At 42.1% G+C, this 23,314-nt stretch overlaps 1 protein-coding gene across 1 annotated transcript; it reads left to right on the top strand.

Annotated features, from left to right (window-relative positions):
- Nucleotides 1-3,227: 3,227 nt before the first annotated feature.
- On the top strand, nt 3,228-17,833 carry LOC308105013 (galanin receptor 2a; the record flags this gene model as incomplete). The annotated part of the gene is made up of 3 exons (XM_080455648.1): nt 3,228-3,392; nt 15,810-16,136; nt 16,913-17,833. 3 exons carry the CDS (start codon nt 3,228-3,230, stop codon nt 17,831-17,833), a joined length of 1,413 nt encoding a protein of 470 aa, XP_080311774.1.
- Between the last annotated feature and the right edge of the window lie 5,481 nt (nt 17,834-23,314).

Below are 23,314 nucleotides of genomic sequence, written 5' to 3' on the forward strand. Positions count from 1 at the left end.
CCATAATAGGGAAACAAACGGTTTTTCACACGCTATGAAAAGCGATCGGAGACCTCCCCTCCTATAATCTATGGTCTGGGTGACGAACACGGGTCCCCGTTGTGTATCACAAAGTAATTTTCGCCGATAACAGAATGTGAGACATTTCACTTCCGGTTCATGTGTTTCACTGTGTGAGTGGGTCTGGGAGGGGGCGAGTGTGATCGAGAGGCGATCAAGCTTGGTATGTGCTGCGCTCTAGTGGTGGAACGATCGAAACGATTCAAGTGTCAAGGTAGACTTTCTAGATGTGAATTAAATAACAAAATAACGAAACAAAAAAACACGAAAATCGCTGGCAAGGGCTGCTATGAACGAGGTTTTAACTCTGGCAGTCAATGAGTTAATAAAATAAGAAAAGACAAAATGTGTTTTGCGTTTTCTTTAAAAAAAAAAAGAAATCTACACTCTTTGCCAGGCTTACTTTGGGGCCATACTAAAAGTGGCCTCGCCATGGATGTTAGACAGGGACCCTTGAACCAGCACACAACTAACAGAGGACCTGCGGGATAGTGTAGGCCAGGGCTGCTGCAACTATCGATTATTTACTGAAAGACCGCCGGAAAGATCAGCAGCGCATTTCTTGTGCACACTCATGGCCACGATTTTAACCAACCGCCTGGAAAATGGGTTGACATCAGGGAATTGGCACTTGACTGGTTCCGCTACTACCGCACCGATAAGAGCTTCTCATGGTCATTGGGGGAGGCGTCATCCTCTCGGGTCACTTGTGAGAGCAACACCACTGTCCTGTGGTCAGTGGTGTTGTAAAGTACATTTACTCAAGTACAGTACTTAAGTACAATTTTGAGGTAATTTTACTTGACTGGAGTATTTCCAATTTCCAATACTTTTACTTCTACTCCACTACATCTCAGAGGCAAATATTGTACTTTTACTCCACTACAATTATTTGAAAACTTTAGTTACTAGTTACTTTGCAGATATAAATGATTACATTATAAAACATACATTAACCACTTTAGCCCTATTTCATACATGGCTATTTGAAAATAGCCGATCTACAAGCTCACAACGCGGCACATCGCGACGCGTTGTGAGCTTGTAGATCTGCTATTTTCAAACATTTTAGTACTTTTACTTTTGGTACTTTACATTTTGATACCAATACTTTTGTACTTTTACGCAAGTACATTTTTAACATTTACTAGAGTAATGTAGAGTACTTCTACATTGCAGTATTGATACATTTACTCAAGTAAAACATTTGAATACTTTTTACACCACTGGTCCTTTATCATTTTCAATCTACAGATGTACGCAGCATGCTCACCCAGACGGACAGAAATTCTGCTTATTTATAGTTATTATAGAGATTAAAAACCCTCCCCATGAATCCCTTTTTATCACAAGAATGTTCTATTTCACTTTTGGGTGATAGGAGAAGCTGATATTCATTTTTGCAGACTCGGTTAGGTACTGTAACTTCAACTTCACGTAAACCCTCACGTGAATGCAACTTCATGTGAATTTATATTCTGTAAACATCCTCGTACAGTATGTTTAGGCCTAAAATGGTAATGAGCATGGGTGATATAGCAGCAGTCTTTCATATATTAAAATGTTTGCCAGAGGTTATACTGTATACTATATACTATATATATATATTACTGTATACTATACAGTATACCCTCTGGCAAACATTGTTTCTTCTTCTCTGGCTAATGAACCCTATACAGTGTATAGGGTTCATTAGCCAAAGAAGATCGTGCTTTGTTTAATAAAAAGGACCCCCATTAGCTGATTATCTTCCTGGGGTCAAAGGAAATGATGTAGGCTACTCAGTAGCCTACATCATTGTAATGTTGTACAGTAGCCGCTACTGTACAACATTACATCACAAAAAATATAATTCACAAAAACACGTTTCCTGTAAAATAGAATATACGATTGCTTAAACAAAGAAAAATGTGTAAACTTTCATCACAAAAAAGTCACATAAGAAAAAAGACCAAAACAAATGGTAACACTAATTAAAATCTTGATAAAACATGTTTTATCAGGATTTGAATTATAATGTTTTATCAAGATTTGAATTAGTGTTACCATTTGCTTTTGGTAAATACTCACTCACAGATGTATTGCTCCCTGACTGCATTTGATGAACTCTGTTGTGGTGTGAGTGTGAGTGTGAGTGTGAGTGTGAGTGTGTGTGTGTGTGTGTGTGTGTGTGTGTGTGTGTGTGTGTGTGTGTGTGTGTGTGTCAATTTGATTGTTTTGTTTTTTCTAATCCAAAGCCTCCTTCAGGGAGGAGTTGGGGTTGGAGGTGACATTAAATGGATTCATGGATTGAATGGATGCTTAGTTAGAACTGATTTAGAGATAGTTACGAGAAAGATGTTTCCAGAGACTTTAGTTTATACTCATAAATCAGGAATGAGGGGATTGAGGGGAGGCCACAGCAGAGAAGGGCAAATGGGCCATGAGGATAGACAGGACAGGTGATAAGCCTATAACGGGGGTCTGCAACCCGCGACTCTGCAGTCATATGCAGCTCTTTAGCCCTTCCCTAGTGGCTCCCTGTAGCTTTACAAATATATATATATATGTTTTTCATATTTTAATTTAAATGTATCATTGACTGTAGGCCTGTCACAATTATTACATGATCGCCAAATCGTAATTATTTGAGATAATCACAAGATTTTTTTGCATGATCATCATAATCGTCATAATCATTTCCATGCTGAACATATTTCATATATTTTCTAAAACAAATGTAAATAGTGGAAATTAGCCGATCTACAAGCTCAAAAGCGCTTGTAGATCGGCTATTTCCATTATTCATATAAAGTACGAAATTATTGAATTATTAATAATGGTAGATACAAGTGAGGGGGGGAGATTAATGGAAATTATTATTTTTTATGTTAAAGGGGAATAACAACTACCGTTAGGTCACACAGGGGCTCATGCAAATGTAAATGTACTGCGGAAAATAGTCTCATTATGCATACAGATTGATTTCACAGCCCCGATCAGTCATTTAGAATTAGTACTGTCCCAGTGCACAGTGGAGAACTACAGCTGCTACAACCAAGAAAGTGCAAGTCTTCATTAACAGCTGCCTGCGGAAGATCCTCCACATGGCCAGACACCATCAGCAACGTTGAACTCTGGCAGAGAACAAACCAGCTGCCCGCAGAAGAAGAAATAAAGAAACGCCCATGGCGCTGGACAGGCCACACCCTGCGAAAGCCCGCAAGTACCATATTAGACAAGTCCTAACATGGAACCCGCAGGGCAAGCGGAAAAGGGGTCGCCCCAGAAACACCTGGCGCAGAAACCTGGAACCAGACACCAAGACCATGAAGATGACATGGAACCAACTGGTGAGAGCTCAAGACAGAGATGCCTGGAGATCGCTTGTTGACGGTCTATGCCCCAGAAGGGGTAGTACATGGTAAATGGTAAATGGTGCATTTATATAGCGCTTTACATTGATTGTGCCATTCACCCATTCACACACACATTCACACACCGATGGCGGAGGAAACCATGCAAGGCACCAACCCACTCATCTGGAGCAATTATGGGCAATTAGGGGTTCAGCGTCTTGCTCAAGGACACTTCGACACTAACTCTGGGGGAGCGCCCCAGCCCGGGATCGAACTGGGAACTCCAGTTCAGTCTACCTGGCCACTCTACCCCTGAGCCACTGCCGCCCCATAGTAGGTGTAAGTAAGTAGTAAGTAAGTACACAGTAAAATCCTTAGTTAAGTGTGCATTTAACTCTAAGTGCAAAAATAAACCTGTAAGTGTCAGTTAAATGTAGTTTTTTTTTCTTTCTGCCCAGCAGCTCTAGCACCAGCCCTGCACCTCATTTCATACTGTATGCCTCCATTCCATATCTGATGGATCTATAGAAGCCATCAGGGAATGATGTTTGTGTTTGATTATCTCTGAATTAGGGACTGTGGCGACGAAGGCGTTTTTCTCCGCTGAAAACGCCATGGCACTCGCCTAAAAAAGGTTCCAAAAGAGATTCAGCTCTCAGCAAGCAGATAAAAACGCTACAAGTAAACTTGCGAGCACAAAATAGACACTCACAGAGCCTCATCACGCAGCTGGGGTTTCCAAAATTGCTGTGCTCCCATAGTAAACAATTTAAAACATGCTCTCACAAAAAAGACTACTTGGTTGACACGGCCCCTTACGTTTTAAACGGAAGGCCCTGCCTCACTGGAAACCCATCAGCAAAAAGTAGAAAATCTGAGAATCACTCGGGTAAAGCATCCAGGCGGGTGTTTATATATATATATATATATATATATATATTTTTTTTTTTTAAACAACAGTTAATCAAACTAATCCATTTTAACTAATACTAGAGGTTCAGGCCGATATGTCGCCCTCACATTAGGCAACATTGATTTATATCGGTACCCATCACTAAATGCGATTTCATATCAGTCTTAATGGAGAAACCAGCAAGGGCTAATACCTCTTTCCCACTGGCAACGTGACTCGGGCATCATGCTTGAAATGCGGTGTACAGCTTAAGTTAATTACTGTAGCCCCCATTGTGCATGTGTGTGTGTGTGTGTGTGTGTGTGTGTGTGTGTGTGTGTGTGTGTGTGTGTGTGTGTGTGTGTGTGTGTGTGTGTATGTGTCAGACTTGCAGGCACTTCATGAACACACTTATTTTCGACAGGCTATGTGATGATGGGAGTTGTGATGATGGCTAATGCGTTTATTAAACTTAATCAGCTAGTGAACTTCACATTATCACAATGCATTGTACATTGAACAAAAAAATCATTTTCTCTCTCTCTCTCTCTCTCTCTCTCTCTCTCTCTCACACACATTGCCTCTCCATCATCCTCTCTGTGAGCATGTGGATGCCATTAAAAACTCACTTAAATTGTAATATAGCTAATGGGATGGTATTTTATTCATCTTAAAGATGTGTGTTGTGTCATTAAATGACAGTCAGCAAAATGATTTAATTTGTTTATAGTCATTTAGACATTGCTAGGAGATAGTTATTATGTGAGATGTCAAACATGTAAATGTCACAGATCCTTACAGGAAAGCATAAAAGTCCAGAAATGAAATAAATCATAATCAAATATCTATGAATATGCAGTATATAGTAAAATCACAGCCTACGATTAGAATCCTGCTGTCTACTTTTGGTAAATAGAAGATGAGAGTTTAAATATTGCATCTGCTTGAGGTGCAAGACCTCACACAGGAGGAGAAAAACTAAATAGTGTACTTGGTGTGTATTGTGCGGTATTCAACGGTCAACTGATTTGTGTACAAGTTCATATTCATTCAATTCATAATTGAATTGAATGTAATTTCGTTTTTGAGACTCAAGCCGGGCAGGCACCATTGTGCTAGTAGTCATGTACACCCTGTCTTTCATCACATTTTTAAAGTATGTGTGTGGGGGGGGGGGGGTATTCACCCATACGTAGATGTGTAGTTCTTTTGACAGCCAATATCTCAAGAGCAGCGTTTGCCTTTGTATGGTCTTGGCAAATGTTCTGTTCATTCAGCTGGCCTATTAGCAGTGATGGATTAGCTTTTTAATGGATTGAGAAATAACAAGACAGAGTGGCTGACATCAAGATTAACAGTACTGCTGGGATGAACACAGTCAAATCCACATAGTGTTAATTTAACTCTGAGAGTGAATTATTTGTATGCCATAGGGCCTCAGTATAGATAATTAAAGCATAATAGCTCTAATTAGTTTGGATAGCAACATGACAGATTAATTGAGCCTTGGAGGACCCTGGAGGACGCAGCATCCAGAGCTTCAGTCTCACAGTGACGCACAAACAGCTCACTCGCCAAAGACAGCACGTTATACGAATAACCCCCATATATTTCTGTCACAACATGAACATGCCCACAGAAAGCCTCTACCTCAAAGTGAAATGGAGCCTGAGTTTATGCGCTTATAGCAGCGTTTGAGACGGGAATCGTTAGGCCCATGTCTGAGTTTCCATTCTGTCCAAGTGCTTGGTGTCCACCATCGCCCACCTGCACTTATATATATATTCCCTCATATCTCCAGACATAAGATCTGAGTTACAAGCAGTGGTGCGTATGTTCAGAAACTGAAGTGGTGGATGTCATGGACCGTCACCACAGTGAACTTGAACCAAGCACAACTAGTTGCTTCAGGGGCGCCAATGAAGTAGCACCCAGCACGAATTGGTGCCGTTTAAATGGCAAAAACCCAGCAGTTAATATGACACGAAAATTCAACTGGAGTGAAGAGGAGGAAGAGCCTACAAGACAGTGTGGTATGTAATGAATACATGAAACCCTAGCATCTCAATCGGCATCTTACAACCAAACACCAAGTGCTGAAAGAAAACCACTTGATTTCATAGAGACAAACTGAATCAGGCCAAGTCCACGATTTAAACCTCCGTTACACCTGTGGTCAATTAAAGCACATATCACATCAGCGGCACGACTCCGCATTGCAAAAGCCGGTTAAGGTCGACTTCTCTAGCTCTGTACGTGTGTTTCAAATAGTAGCCTACAGTTATTGTTCTCACTTGCTGTTAGAACATTATCGCCCATCACCGTACCCATGGGCACCCTCACTGACAAACAAACAAGCATAAACTATTGAAACTTTCATAGCAAGAATACCTTTCGTGTTTATTATATTATTATATCTTGCCTTTTATCCAACAGTGCATACCACTAGACACACTCAGCTGTCTGTAGCAGTGCATGTACGCCTAGACACAACCTTGTCTGTGAAACCCAATAGAGCACCACATCTGACAAAAGCTGCAGAGTGAATGAAAGCAAGGACTGTGAGGTGTGACTACCTCATCATTTGTCCTTGTCTGCAGTGTTCTTTCCATTCAGCCGCATTCTGAGATAGAGATGAGACATTGAAAAGTCTCACTCCACTCGATGACAACCGCAACTGAAACGGAAGCTCTGAAAGGTTCAGGGTTTCTTCAATAAAGCCTTTTCCTTTCCTGTCAAACAGTTTGAGAAACTAAACAAAATAAAACATCTCTACGAACTTTTACATTCCCTCATATCTCCAGACATAAGGTCTGAGTTAGCAGTGGTAAGTATGTTCAGAAACTCCAAGTGGTGGATGACTGATGTCAAGGACCATCACCACAGTGAACTTGAACCGAGTACAGCTCTGAATGTGTGTTTTCAAATAGTCCAGGCCTTGTACAGAGTGATCACGGCAACTGGAATACGCAGAGAAGATCGAGACACGTCACACAGCTGTGTGTTAATGACTCATGCAGTATGTGACAGCGACTACACACAATATCAGACTTTAAAGGGAGACCCAGCTGTGCAGCTGACGGTGCTGCCTCCCACCCGGAAGAGCTGAATGTTTTTAATGCCCATTTATAGGTTATTAACGCCAACCCCCCAGAGGGATCCCCCACCACCACCAACACAATCAGCATTCTACCTCAAAGTAACCAGTGATAAGAGTGTGCGTGACGCGGTTGACTGGTGTGTTCATGGACATTTTCCCTGTGTGATTAAGTTCACCGACAAGTAAACAATACAGCTATAAGCCCAGTTCATATTCCCTCATATCTCCAGACATAAGATCTGAGTTACAGGCAGTGGTAAGTATGTTCAGAAACTCCAGTGGTGGATGTCAAGGACCGTCCGTCACCACAGTGAACTTGAACCGAGCACAACTAGTTGCTCCAGGAGCGCCGTTTAAATAGCACAAACCCACCAGTTAATATGACGCAAAAAAATCTACTCAAACGTTATCTTAAAACCAAACACCAAGTGCTGAAAGAAAACCACTTGATTTCATAGAGAACTGTGAATCAGGCTACGTCCACGATTACTGTTACACCTGTGGCCAATTAAAGCACATATCGTTCCAGCAGCATGAATCCGCATTGCAAAAGCTAGTAAAGTTTGACTTCTCTAGCTCTGTATGTGTGTTTTCAAATAGTCCAGGCCTTGTACACAGTACACTATTCCGAGAAGATTGAGACATGTCACACAGCTGTGTGTTAATGACTCATGCAGTATGTGACAGGGACTACACACAATATCAGACTTTAAAGGGAGACCCAGCTGTGCAGCTGACGATGCTGCCTCCCAACTGGAAGAGCTGAATGTTTTTTATGCCCATTTATAAGTTATTAACGCCAACCTCCCAAGCAAGCAAAGAGGCCGTCCAACTGGTAACCAGTGATAAGAGTGTGCGTGACGCAGTTGACTGGTGTGTTCATGGACATATATATTCCCTGTGTGATTAAGTTCACAGACAAGTTAGCACTACAGTTGTAGCCCTGATCATCGATGACGACGAGATGGCCTACAGGAGAGAGGACGATAACCTGACACAGTGGCGCATGTATAATGGCATGTAACAATAAAGAATCTTAAAGCTTGAATTGTATATGCCTCTATTCCATACATCAGGTATGGAATAGAGGCATACACAATTCAAGCCATCAGGGAATAATAGAATGCAAAAAGATTAAATGGAAATGGAATATGTTAGAACATTACTGACTTACACCTAAACAGATGGCCTTCGTGAAAACAAAGAGACAGAGAAAACACAGTATCAGAGAATCAGAGTATCAGAGACAGCAAATTCACTTCGTCGCTGTTGGGCGTAAACCTTGTAAGTCCAAAACTGTTACTTTTCAGGAAATGGAAAACAGAACCTGTTTTCCATTCAATTCAATGTAGTTATTAAGTGGTCACAGGCTCTTGTTAATACTTCAAATTGGTTCAATGTTTATAAAACCCACAGATCTATAAGTGTAGATCGTCTAGGTTTGCTATTTTTGTATGACACTGTAGTATGACAAAGTAGGGCATTAATTTACGAAAAATATTATAAGTTTCTGCCCGACAGCAACGACTTGCTGTCTCTCATTGTCCTACAGGTCATTTGGGCTTGTGCGAGAGAGAGACACTGAGAGTGTATTTGTGGCTATGCGTATCCAGGTGTGGGGTGTGCATACGAGGGTTTCCCTGTCTTGCACATGCATGTGCATGTACACGTACATTGCGCAAAGTATGTTTTGTGTGTGGTATGACGTTTCTTAACACATTGGGTGCCAGAGGTTTATTAAAATATTATACGTTGAGTGCCTGCATTTCTTCCATCCACTTGCGTTATACGTTTCGTGCTGTGAGAAGCCCAGACGCGGAAGTGCATGTAAACAAAGCGTGCGTGCGAGACGGCGGAGGGTCCCGACTAACGCCTGGAACAATAATATTTCCAACGCGACCCTCCATTGCAGCGTGATCGCCGATCGAAAACGGCTCGTTTCCACCACATTAAAAAGAAATGGAGATATTAAGCTTTTAGTCAAGGAGATAACATTGAAAACGCCGACCGGAAGGATTTTTGACATGGAGCCAGATCCAGCCTCTTCTTCTCAGAAACTCCTTGGGTGATGTCAAAGTTTCGTTTTAGCGCCCCACGTGGGCCACTCGTATAAAAATAGAATTGGGTCAAAAACGGTCCGGACCGTTTTCGGCACTTCTCGTTTGGACCCTCAAAAACGGTCCGGACCGTTTTTGGCATTCAATGTGTTAACTCTCTCAGTGCCACGCCCCGAGATATCCCGAGTTTTTCCCGAGTACCCTCAGTGCCAGCACGAGAAATCCCGAGTTTTTACTTTTGGCTGTGGTCGCGCTATTCTGTTTATTTTTCATGATCACTTTCGCTTCCTGACTCAGACTCATTGGGTTCCGGTTTCATGACGCAGATTCCGTTTCCGGTTCTAATTTTTTTCCCGCGGTCATTTTTGTCCAGAATAGGGAAAGTCACGGTTTTTCACACGGTATAAAAAACAAACGGAGAGGTCCACGTCTACTCTCTTTGGTCTGGGTGACATGACGATCAGTCATCGTAGTCGTGTATCACATCGTAATTTAGCCCGATCAACGATTGTCAAAAATGTCAACATCCGGTTATGACCGGATGTGACGTGAGCCTGTTTTGGAGGGGGCGAGTGAGCCAGCGAGATCATCAATGTGTCGATTTGTTGCTCTCTACTGGTAGAACTGTATTATGGGTTTAAAAACCCAATCAGATCATTTATTTGAATGAAAAATTACAAAATTAAAAAATAAAAGAAAACGCAAATTGCTGGCGCTGGGGGAGTACTTTATGAAAATACTCTTGGCACTGAGAGAGTTAATGAAGAAATTCTCTATTTAGGTATAAACCCGAGTATTTATCTTCCCGCTGGCAGCGTGACGTGACAGGTCACATCATGTATTCTGCTTAAATGTTGTTTGCTATGTTTGTGGTATGTATGTACAGTATAGTGTATGCCAGTCTATGCATGTGTCCGTATATGAGAGAGAGCAAAAGATGGAGGGGAAATATCTGTGTTTTAGAGAGAGGTTTAAACATTCCAACTTGAGGGCTTTTAAATGGATTGATTACACAACATAAATTACAAGTCAGTTGTTTAAAATAATGTAACCTGCTGCCTGCCCTCTCTACCATCATGAGTACAATAAATGGATCCATTACATTAATAAGACAAAGTCTTCCCCCCCCCCCCCCCAAGGACCTCTGGGGGTCCCCGGACCCAACTTTGAGAACTGCTGGACAAGGCTTCAAAGCGTTCTGATTGAACTATATACACGTCCATGCGTTCGATATTGCTAACTCTGCAAAATAGCTATTCTGTGTACCGTTACTATCTAGGACTCCGATTGTACACAATTTTACAAGTACAATTGACTATTTAGGCATTTAGCAGACGCTCTTATCCAGAGCAACTTACAAATGCGAGATCAAGAGTAAGCATCAGCAAACAAGGTAAATTGTCACGTAAGTTTAGTGCAGAGAAAAACTAGAAAAACATGCTCCTAGTGCAGGTCTCCCCGAGGCCGGGTGCCTACCCAGCAAACTTGGAAGTGTGAAGTGGGCTGTTATAGCGCCACCATGAGGCTAATTTTAAATATTTGGGGTTGTAGTTCTTCCTTTCACTATTGGGAGTGTGCATGTAAGGTTTCACACCTGATCGGTCCAGCTGTGGCGGGCATGAGCTGCTCACAGACACACAGACCTACGAACATAGGAGCGAAAACAGTCTCTCCGGCCTTCAGCCGTCCAGCCTGGTGGAGACAAAATTGTAGTGCCTCAAAGAATCTAGACACTAGGTACACAATGCACTCAGCATCTGTCAAAACAGCATGCTATCTAAGTGACATTCTCTTTGTAGTCAAGACAAAAACAATCTAAGTAACAAAGACATGAGAGAACAATTGATCAGGATACATCTGCATAGTAAACTATATAAAAAATAAGGTGGCAAGAAGGGATACAAGGAGTACAGAGGAGTGCTAGGGAGTGAGTCTGCAGTTAAACTTTTGCAATATAGATATATAGCAAGGATGAGCACCTACCCGCTTCTCATGGCTTCTGTTCTCTGGCACTCCCAGTTCCAACACCTATTTCTCTGAGACAGTGCCTGTCTGACTGGGCCACTGTGTCTCTTGGCCGAACCCTGGCCTCTCTCTGCCAACGTTCTCCTAGGCCTCCTCTGCTTGCGACGTACTTGCTGCTATTGCCCTTGCTTGAAAATGAATAAAATTGTTATGGTCAGGGGGAAAGGGTCCATAAATTGTCTGTGTGCACAGCGACAAAAAGTATTCCCCCACTAGTACAATAAGTTAATTTAACAGAGTAGAGGGATATGGATAACAGAAAGTTGAGGCATGCAAGGGTCGAAAGCCATAGAGGCTAGGGAGCCACAGAGGTACTGTAACATAGCATCTGGCAGTGAATGAGAGGGAAGAGTCCAATTTAGCAGCAGCAAGATGATTAGGGAAAGTGTAAACAGGTGAGCAGATGGATAGGGAATTACAAGGCTGGTGAAGAAAGTGGGAACATAATTGCCTCCTAACGCCTGTAACTTTAACCAGCAAAAAAAACAAAAAACGAAATCAATTTTTTTTTCCTTCTTTTTTTTTGTTAATATATCAATAAATATCACTTAACCCCCCAAAAATGGATACAAAAGGTTTTTGGATGCGTTCTGGTAGTATTGGGAATGCTAAATAACAAAAAGAAATCTAGAAAAATTAACCTGCCGGGAGCTTAAAATGGCTATATCTCAAATGCTACTCAACCTAGAAAGGTGGTTTTGGTGTCTAACCCTAGAGAGAGAGAGAGAATGAGCATAATATCTGTCACATGCAATGTAAAATGGTTAAGATTTATTACTTAAAAAACCAAAAAGTAGTAAAGCAATCCAGTAAAACAGGTTTAGTGTGAACAAGCGGGGAACTGCAGGGCTAAACCCATGACAGTGGGAACAGATCATGTGTGTAGATGGAACTGAGGTGAGGTGGATGGAATGTGAGAGTGAAGTCCCATTTACTTTTTAAAAAAAAATACAAGACATACATGACCACAAACAGAACAGAAGACACAAAACAAAACATAACAAAAAACAACCACTATACACCGACAAACCCTCCCACCCACCCATGCCTTAGAATAAATTAGTGAACTCATGCAAATAAGAAACAAAGCAAAACAATATTTAAAAAAGGGGGGGGGGGTAATAATGGTGATAACAGAGTAGAATAAAACAAGTACAAAGATAAAAAATTATAATAATAAAGGGGGGATAGCCAATCCCTAGTTAAACCGTAGGTCAAGGAATTACTGTACAGAATAAATGGGTCCCAGGTTCTGTAAAATTTCCCCGACAAACCTCTAACCATGCGTTTAATTTTCTCCAAATGGAGAAACGCCGACAAGTCCTTTACCCATAATGATACGCTGGGAGGGTTAAGGCTCTTCCAGTGGAGCAATATACGACGTCTGGCTATGAGGGAAGCAAAAGCAACCAAGTCGGCCTGGAATATGTTAAATCTGCCCACACAGGAGACACACTGAAGATGGCTATTAGAGGACAGGGAGTCACAGAAAATCCCAGAACCGCACTGGTGAGTGTGTCAAAAAAAGATTTCCAAAAAGAGGCAAGCTTTGGGCAGGAATAAAAAGTGTGTGTTGTGTGTGGTCTGCAGGGGAATGGAGGCACCTGAGTCAAGAGTCATTTGTTTCTGGAAATAATCTACTGAGCTTTGCAGGGGAATGGAGGCACCTGAGACAAGATTTTCAATGAAGATAAAACTACTGGGTTATTGGTATACTGGGAATAACATGTTGGTAGAGGAGCAAAGTGTAATGCTGTAAGGGAGGATGTGGTACAGGAGTTAGCCTCCATATCGCACCAGATGATCTCGGGGGAGTGCCACCACTTCTTCATCATTAAAATGTTTGCAGCCCAATAATAAAATATCATATTGGGTGAGGCAAGCCCACCATCTTGTTTGGGTCTTTGAAGAGTAGCTTTTGTGATCCTAGGAGACTTATTAGCCCATATGAAAGAGGACAACATTTTGTCAAGTGAATTAAAAAGCGATTTGGGCAAAAAAAGGAGACGTGGTAGTATGTTCAACTCTGAAATCCCATTTACTTCAGTGTTAGCAAACAATTCAAAGAAAGAGAAAATCTTGTTTGTATTTTACCTTTAAACCTAAGAGAGAAAACCTCTCCACTTCTGAAGTGCATAAACATCAACAGAACCACAGGCCAGAGGGAATCGCTGTGCTCTGATTTCAGAGCAGGCTCGTTATCGCAGAGTGGTCCACATCTATGCTTCCCGCTGAAAGTCTGAGACCCGTTTTAGCACTTCCTTTAACTCTGAGTACAAGGGTCACATCAGTGCAGTACATTAATCGCCGACAGCAGGGCTAAAGGTGAGGATGTTAACCCGCACCTTAAATCCTCTCATCGGTTCCCTCAGACTTCAGTCGCCCACACCAACCACAAGAGTTTGAAATGTCTATTGGACATTTTAAAACATTTTATATAACCATGTTACCTTGCAAAGGGGAAGGTGTTAAAGGGGTTTAATATAACAGATGATTATTATCAGCTATTTAACACTTATTTTAACAAAAGAATATCACTTACCCTACCTTTAAAATGGTGTTTGGTACAGCAGGGACTGCTGTCTTTATCTCTTTATTCGTCTCTGTCTTCCTGTCATACATAGGATTTTTACTCATTGCATTTCCACACGTATAAGCACGCCATGCACATACAGTACGCGTGCGAGTACACACACACACACACACACACACACACACACACACACACACACACACACACACACACACACACACACACACACACACACACACACACACACACACACACACACACAGCCATTATAACATGATGGGTGAACACATAACAGCTACAGTCACAGACACGGATATAAGCTACTGACCTACCAATGGACAATGGTCTTGTTTCATGCTTTGCTTCACAAAGACGGGATGAATGTCTGCCTAGAAAAATGTTACAGGGGAATAGAATTATCGAAGTTCTTGTGTTTGTGTCTGTCTAAGGACCACCTATGACAAAGACACGTGTTTTATACTGTAATTTACATATTTTAAATGCAAATTATAGGCTACTTAAATGTAAAGTATTATAATGGGGTTGGGACGATAACCATTAAGGCTTATTGACAACAATGTAATAAAAAGGGGATGACTGAGTGTGTGAATTACATTAGGAATTCATTACACGATCTCTCACTAAAATAGTAATCTAGCTAATGGGCGATGTTTTATTCATCTTAAAGATGTGCCATTATATGCCAAAAATGATTTAATTTGTTTATAGTCATTTAGACATTGCTAGGAGATGGTCATTTGTATGTGAGACACTAGTCAACAGTGGCAGAGGTACAGATATGCAGCCCATTATTTGTGTGTCAACTGCCTTTACTGTATAACAGCAACATATATCAATATAGTAAATATAAATGTATTGTACAATGTCCTGTCAACAGTTCCTGATAGGAAAACATAAAACCCCATGTCTTTAAATATAATCTAATAAGTAATAAGCAGTATGAATAGCAGTACAATCATGGCCCATGATTAGAATTATACTGTCTACTTTACTTTTGGTATACGGAATAAAATATGACTGTATGATCTGCTTGGTCTGGGACCTCATGCAGAAGGGAGACGAAAAAAATAACGGTCTTGGTGTGAATTGTGCGAATACCAAAACGCTCGCCCCCAAACACAATCGACCCGGGGCAAATCCGGCGACCTCGGAACGGTCGCCACCTGGCTGGTATTCGCATTCCTAAACGTATCCTCAGTAAAACGGTGCCAAACCCTAACCTTATTCCTAAACTTAACCTCAGTAAAACTACGCATAAACCCTAAACTTATTTCGGACCTTATCCTCAGTAGCCTAAAACAAAGAATACAAGAACCGCTGGGGGTGAGCGGTCCGAGGGGAAAAAAATGGGGGTGAGCGTGTTTTGGGGCGAGGCTTCCGGTTACCAATTGTGCGCTACTCCTCAGTTAGGACTCATCACTTCCCACGGACGGACAAGTTACAACTGAATTGCGCTGCTTGCGCACAAGACATCAAAGGGGAGTGGAGACTTGGCCAACCAAAAATATTTTTTCTCTTGTTTTACAAGAATAGCTCCTAGCCTTGGATGAGAACAAGACTTCATCTCCGACACCCAGCCCATAAATGTGGCTGAGATCTTCCTTGTCACTGGTGCTCATCACTATAGGACCCACCTGTATCATGCCTCTGCGATGGACACTTCTCAGAGCGCAAGCAATGTGACAGGCAGCCAGAGATGAATCTCACACATTTGTATCCACCATTTGGACACTTGCTTTCATCCAATAACTCACTTTGGGAACCTCATCATCACCACGATCAGGACCACCGCAACTGGAGTCTATTCAACACCAGCCCCTTTAACGTGGACGTGTTGTTCTCGGGACACGAGCCGGGCACCATCGTGCTGGTGGTCATGTACACCCTGTCGTTCATCACGGGGCTCGGGGGGAACATCATGGCTCTGGTGGTCCTCACCCGCAAGAGGAACCGCCTGTCCGGGGCGTCCGCGACCCGCCGGCTGCTGGTCAACCTGGCCGTGTGCGACATGCTGGTGGTGTGCGTGTGCATGCCCGTCAACCTGGGCCACCAGGTCTACAGCGCCTGGGTGTTCGGCGACGTCCTGTGCCGCGCGGTTCCGTTCGTCCAGGTAAATTTATCACTTCTCCTTTAGAACTGTGGTCCTCAACCTGATTTTTTTTGGTGGTGGGGAGGGGGGGCGACTTTTAAGACCTTTATTAATACCAACAAAAAAAAGGACTGCATCCAAAGTAATCAGCAAACTATACAATAAAAACTGGTCAAATATTGGCCAAATTGTCAATTGCGTGTGAGGCATTGTGAGGTTGTAGATCGGCTATTTTCACGATATTTATCTGTGTCAAACAAAATGTAATGCCTCAACTCCTACATTCCAAGTGCTAGGGTGGTGGTGGTGGTGGGGGGGCAGTTTAAATATGATTATTTTGGGGGGTCACACTCACAGCCTGAAAAGGTTGTGAACCACTGCCCCCCCCCCCTTTTTTTTACCTACTCTGTACATAGTGTTTTATTTTTTAGATGGTTTTTGGTGTTATGTTGATGAATTTAATATATATAGGATCACTATGGAAACAAAGCCCACTAGGACTTTTTTTTGTGCAAATCCTTTTAGACCACATCTCAAAATATGTTGTTCCAGGGACACCCCCCAGAAGCAAAGATTTGAGTTACAAGTGTTCCTTCAAAAATATATTTATTGAAAGATTTGCACACATTTTTCTAAAATAGAAGATCTACAAGCTCATAGCTGGCAGTTGTTTTTTCATAAGCCAAATAAATGTGTAAATACTTTTAGACCAAGTGTATGACTGACTGTATAGGCTACTCGTGCTGTTTTGAATTTCTGTCTAATAAAATATTCAATCCATCAATCCATCCATCCAGGCGGTCTCGGTGTCCGCCAGCGTCCTGAGCCTGGCCGTGATCAGCCTGAACCGCTACTACAGCGTGCACAACCCACTCCACGCGCGCTCCTTCTTCACCGCGCGGCGGATACTGTGCATGATCGGCCTGGTGTGGGCCGTGTCGTCGGGACTCTGCCTCCCCCTCTTGTTCATGAACACCACCCGGACCTTCTCGCTGCTGCCCGGCGACGGGGCGCACGTGGTCACCGTGTGCGTGGAGAGCTGGAGCAGAGTCAGGCTGCGCCAGGGCTACAACGTTCTGCTCTTCTGCTCTCTGTACTGCTTCCCCGTGCTGTTTAATCTGGTCATTTGTTTCCTGACCGGGCGGAAACTGTGGGGGACGGACGACAAACTGAGCGAGTCGAGCAGGTTTGGAATTGCACAGGTCGTCTCTCGGGTGAGGATACGCAAAAGGATCGCCATAATGGTGCTGGCACTGGTGCTGCTTTTCACGCTGTCCTGGTTACCGCTTTATGCTGTGGATATCGGGATAGACTTTAATATGCCAGATTCACTGGACTCAGAGACAGAGGATGAAACTGACTCGGGTCATCACGCCCGATATGAGTGGCTTCTCCACGGGAGACCCTTTGCGCAATGGCTGGGTCTCACCAACTCCGCACTGAACCCACTCTGCTACTGTTTCCTGGGAAACCTCTGCAGGTCTGCCAAGAGGTTCCGCAAAAGCTACCGTGAGAAACTGTCCTCCGTCTTCAGTTTGTCCCGCAGCTCATCTGTGAAGAGCTCTGTGCGTAAAAAGATGTCTCGCCGCGGTGCGCAATCGGAGAGAGACGTCGAGGAGACGAGCACGTCCAATGTTTATGTCAATGTTGTAGGAAGCAGTTTGACTAAAAGTAAAAGCCTATCAGCCGTGACTGTGTGTGAAACTGTGTTTGACTAAGTTGAGAAATAGGATACAGGATAGGTGGGCACTAGGCCTAGGGACATCTGGGCGGCCTCGATGTAAAATTGGCTATTTTGTCCGAAATATAAAAAAAAAAGGTCTTAAGAAGTATACATGATGTGAACATGCACGGTACATCATTACAGACTTAATGTTATCTTTCAAATTCATGTTTAGGCCTATGCCCCAAAATGACTGGATATGGTTTCTAGCAATTTGTAACAATTGTAGAATAGGCTACAAAAGGTTGGGACCGCTACGCGGCCCTCACTTCTAGTAGCCTGGCCCGAGACAGAGACAGTAGAGAGTACTTGTTTATCATTTTTGGAGTGTATTTGGAATAAGATCTAAGCGTGAAGCTGTGTGTGCTAATAACAACAGCGAGTGTCTGCATGCACAGTGTCCCGCTATGCAATCTCAAAGGAACTAGGAGAAAACGATTTTCAAAAAGTTAATGCTCCATCCACTTCAATGTTAAAAAATAAACGGAGAAAAATATCTCATTTTTCCTACCATTGTAAACACTGTATTTCTGAGTGAGACATGCCACTTTCAAACATCAAACAACAAATGTCAACGAGGTCACAATGACCTCGTTGACATTTGTGAAACCACACCTGAAGCACCTCAGTGATTAGCAACCATCAGGGGATCAGTCACACTGAAGACAAACACCAATTGAAAAGTTAAAATAATAGCCTAATCCTGGCACAGGGATCAACAAGCTTGAAATAAGCCTGGCACTGAATGAGTTAAGGCTATACCGATGAGCCAATACGACCGCACCACAGGCTACATAACCTGTCGTCGGGAGTAAAAATAAGAAATACACTTTCGCTACTCACCAAAACAAAGACGGTTTTATGGAGTTGAAAGCCAACTCTACTAAGCGGGAGCACTCTGAGCCCCCCCCCCCCCCCACACACACACACACGTCTAAAATACACTTTTTGGCGAAAATGTAAAATAATCCATCGGACGGAGACACTACTTCTTTGTTTTTTTAATCTTCGGCCACGCCATCACGGTGCCAACTCACTACTGCCACACAGGTCAGAGGCAATGGCGGAGCGTCCGGGTAGGCCAGGTAGGCGGCCGCCTACGGGCCCGGGACTCCGGGGGCCCGGGCCATCAGATCACATGGACCTTTTTTTATTAGAATTAGACGCACTTTGCGTGCTCCGCCTCTCCGCGGCCGCCTCTCAGCAACTTTCCCAGAGATTCACCAGCTTACATGGAACTGCAAATATATTCGAGGCACCCCAATACACTGTTGGAAGCTCACCCTAACCCTAAAACCGAAATAAAGTAACAAAAAAACGAACACAATCCGCCCAAAACCCCGCAAATTTTCGTGTGCGCGCACAGGCTGGGCACACACGCACGCGCGCTGCGAGCGCATGCATGTGTGCGCAGGGGGGGGGGCCTTATCAGTGTGCAGTGCCTACCGGCCCGGCTTTCAGTTGTTCCGCCACTGGTCAGAGGACCGCATTACACCTTGAGATAATGTCTCATTGGGTGTTATTCGGCTCTGCAACGCTAGAGTTGCTGTTCCGCAAAACATCTCTGAACCAGGAAGTGTCTTTCCGTCCGGTGGATTATTTTACTTTTTTGCCAAAAGTATTTTAGACGTGAGGGGGGGGGGGCTCAGAGTGCTCCCACTTAGTAGACTTGGCTTTCAACTCCATAGAACCGTCTTTGTTTTGGTGAGTAGCGAAAGTATATTTCTTATTTTTACTTCCGACGACAGGTAGCCTGTGGTGCGGTCGTATTGGCTCATCGGTACCATAGCCTTAAGGGGAGAGGAACTCCACTGTCTAGGCTATAGACGAATCCACAGGCGCGCTGCCTGTAGCTGCCTGTAGGTGGCCATTGCTGCGGTGTCGCGTCCGCGGAGCGTTGACACCGCAGCAATGGCTGCGCCCAGGGCAGCGCTCCGTGGATTCGTGTATATGGACCAGAGCTAGTCCCAGCTAAGCTATGTGTGCTAATAACAACAGCAAGTGCAATGCTAACGGTTTGCGCTAGCGTGCTATCGCTAACCTGTGTGCTGGAGGCCACATTACACGTGGTCAGGCCAAGCCAATCACAGTCACCACGTGATCAGGCCTAGCTAATCACAGTATGCGTGCGGATAAACACGGAGTGGAATGAAGCCAATTGTATATGTAGATTAGACCTTAATTGTCGTATGTTTAAGCATGTTCTAATCATGTATACTTTACTTAAATTTTTTTTTTTTTTTACATTTTGGAAAAAATAGCCAATTTAACACCGAGGTGCCCACTCTTCCTTGGTGCCCACCTATCATGTTACCGAGAAATGTATAGCCTATTGCCAGTTGCCAGGAGAATTTGTTTTAGGCGACATGGCAAGTTGGCAATTTTGTGGGGAACATATGTTTACTATTCTCTTGAATGTAAGTTATGTATTTGTTTTTTTACTGTGTAGACCAAATAATGCACTGTAAATACCGTCAGCATGTGCTTAAATGTCAAGTTAACTTACCAGTTTCATACCTTGCAAAATCATTTGAAATGTACTTAAAGGAGAATTTTGGACTAAGTTTTCTTACCTTTTCTATGATGTTATGATATCTTAGGATGAATGGCACAGTAGAACATTTTCATAACTCCATCCTGGGTCCGCCACAGCTTAAAACGTGCGCCGATAGGCCTTGCGTTAGATCACATATTTTAATAGCTTTTTTTTGTGAGATCTGACGTTCATAGTGACAGAACACTGTCCCAAAAAAAAAAACAGAAGTCTCGCTAGACGAGATTGAAATCTCGAGATTTAAATCTCGTCTAGCGAGACTTAGATTTTTTTTTGGTTGCATAGTGTTCTGTCACTATGAACGTCAGATCAAAAAAAAAAAAGATTAAAAAAAGCATGTGATCTAGCGCAAGGCCTATCTGTGCACGTTTTAAGCTGTGGCGGACCCGGGATGGAGTTATGAAATTATTCTACTGTACCATTCATCCTAAGATATCATAACATCATAGAAAAGGTAAGAAAAACTTAGTCCAAAATTCTCCTTTAACAGGCCTACCTTTGTGCAATGAATGTTCATTTGTAAAGATGTAAATTTGTGTGAAAATGGCCATAGGTAATTAAGATTGTAAATGTATGACAAATTAGTTAATTATAAAGTACTCTGCATCTTACCATCTTTATCAAACCTATGACTTCTGTGAGATTCCTTTACTTTCTTAGCAGTGATGAATTATAAATGTAATGGATTGAGAAAGGCCAAGACAAAGACTGATAGGCCTATCATCCACATCAGAGGCTGACATATGGATTAATGAATGAACACATGACAAATACAGGTTAACAATGTGTATATATGTCCTATGGGTTTTATTGTCACGTTCACCACTGCAGAGCCTATAATTAAGTAGTACTGGCTCTAATTGGTTTGGATTGCAACATGACGGCAGAGTCGAGATTAATTAGGCCATTAATCCTTGAGGAGCCTGTAGGTGTACAGCACAAGCAGCGCACCTTTCTAACCCCGAACAAAGTGTCTGTCACTCACGACTTAATTGAACCTCTACATAAATCCTGTAACTCAGTGTTTCCCAAAATATTTTTGCTCTAGATCCAAAGCAGTGTTGATTTGACTAAGGCTAAAAAACTAAACAATTTTAGATGACTAAAATAGGACTAAAACTAAATGGTGTGTTATTCAAAAGACTAAGACTAAATCAGAATTTGCTGTCAAAATTAACACTGATCCAAAGGAGAAATTCAATGTCTCTCCGGGACCCTAAATACATCATGAATTAAGCCCTATTTAATAGAGAAAATAGCAGATCTGCAAGCTCACAACGAATGCATGCAATGCAACTTGGGAGCTATTTTCACTATTCAAGTTTTATTTATTTTTTTATTTTTTTACTTGAATTCTTTTGAAAAACGTTTGATTTTGTACATTTCTGAGAAAAAAAGTATTTAGAAAATCTTTTGAAATGTGTTTTTTTTAAAGGAAACTTTGACAAAATGGGTTATTTACTCATGACCCATAAAATGGGTACACCCCCACCGAATGGATCCCTCCCTACCAATTGTTGTGGGAAACACTACTATATTATAACTCAAAGTGAAAATGGAGTCAAGAGTTTATAGAGAAAGTTTCTGATTCTAGAACTCTTTATTCAGAGAGGTTGGTTGAGACTATTTCTGGATACTTGGCAATGCAAGGACAGCACAACACAACACTTACCAAAAACAGCCAACATAAAACAAATTAAATATCAGGAAAAGCTAAACTAAAATATGTTATTGCTATTGTGATATAGCATTTCTCTTTTAGTATGTGGAGCGAGAAAGAAAGATGGAAAAAAGTGGGTCAATCGAATGTTGGACAGATCAGATTATTTTTGTGCATTAATATTATGCAACTGAATGAGCCACCCAGTTCCAGGGATTGAACACTGCAGTCAAAGTATCAGCCGTGTGATTACAGTATACAATATCTTATAATTACATCCAGCCATTTATGTAATGTGGCTTTTTAAACATGGAGAACATTCACAGATTTACAGACAGAGAGTGACATACAGACATACAAAAACAAACAATCAAACAGCCATATTACAATAGTTTAGCGGAGAGCAAATGTATTGTTTATTTATTTAGGGACAAAGCGTATCTATCAACATTTTCATCTGTAGTCCCTGAGCAGGGACTTAAAATTGGTGGTCTACTGCTAATACAAAACATTACAACAAAACATAAGTACAAAAGACAAAACAGATACAGTATAATCTAAAGAAAAACGGCACAAAGAAAATTCAGTGCCTTTGTTCGCGCCTTTCAGTTATTTTTTCAGTATTGATATTATCCTGAATCCCCTCCTCTAAGCATTAATATATTCTGCGTTTAAGGCAATTATACAGCAAATTACAAAAATAGCCGATCTACGAGCTCATTCGATTTTTAACATTTTTTTTAAATGTTAATACTTTTTGAAACATCTTGAAGACTTTTGAAGATTTCCCCAAACACTAATTTTCAACATTGAACTATGTCTTTAATACACCTTAGAGCTGTTGTGTGGAAATAAGAAAAAAGTCTCCCCCCCTCTATGTTGCCTAGAACTGAAAAAAAATCTCCTGATATATGGAGTACCCTGTCCTGATGTCCTCAATATGACATCATAGTACTGCCGTCATAGACTGGCCTGGACTCCATATTTGGGCATGCCTGAAACAGAACTCCATATTTGGGCATAAAAGGGACAAAGACAGACTGGGTGGCGCATGATTTCCAGCTTGCATCGCTCCGGACTTGCATCGTTCCCACATTGGCCTGTGACCAACGGGCACCAGTCTATTAAATTAAAGTTAAAAAAAAAATAAAAAATTGTACAGTTAGTTTTTCTATATATTTTTTAAAACTTTTTGTATAGTTAGTTTCTGTATATATTACAATTATGTGTGGTTGACACAAAAGATTTTGTATACAGATACT

This window comes from Gymnoscopelus braueri (assembly GCF_963280865.1).
Source record: "Gymnoscopelus braueri genome assembly, chromosome: 17".
Classification (NCBI taxonomy): domain Eukaryota; kingdom Metazoa; phylum Chordata; class Actinopteri; order Myctophiformes; family Myctophidae; genus Gymnoscopelus; species Gymnoscopelus braueri.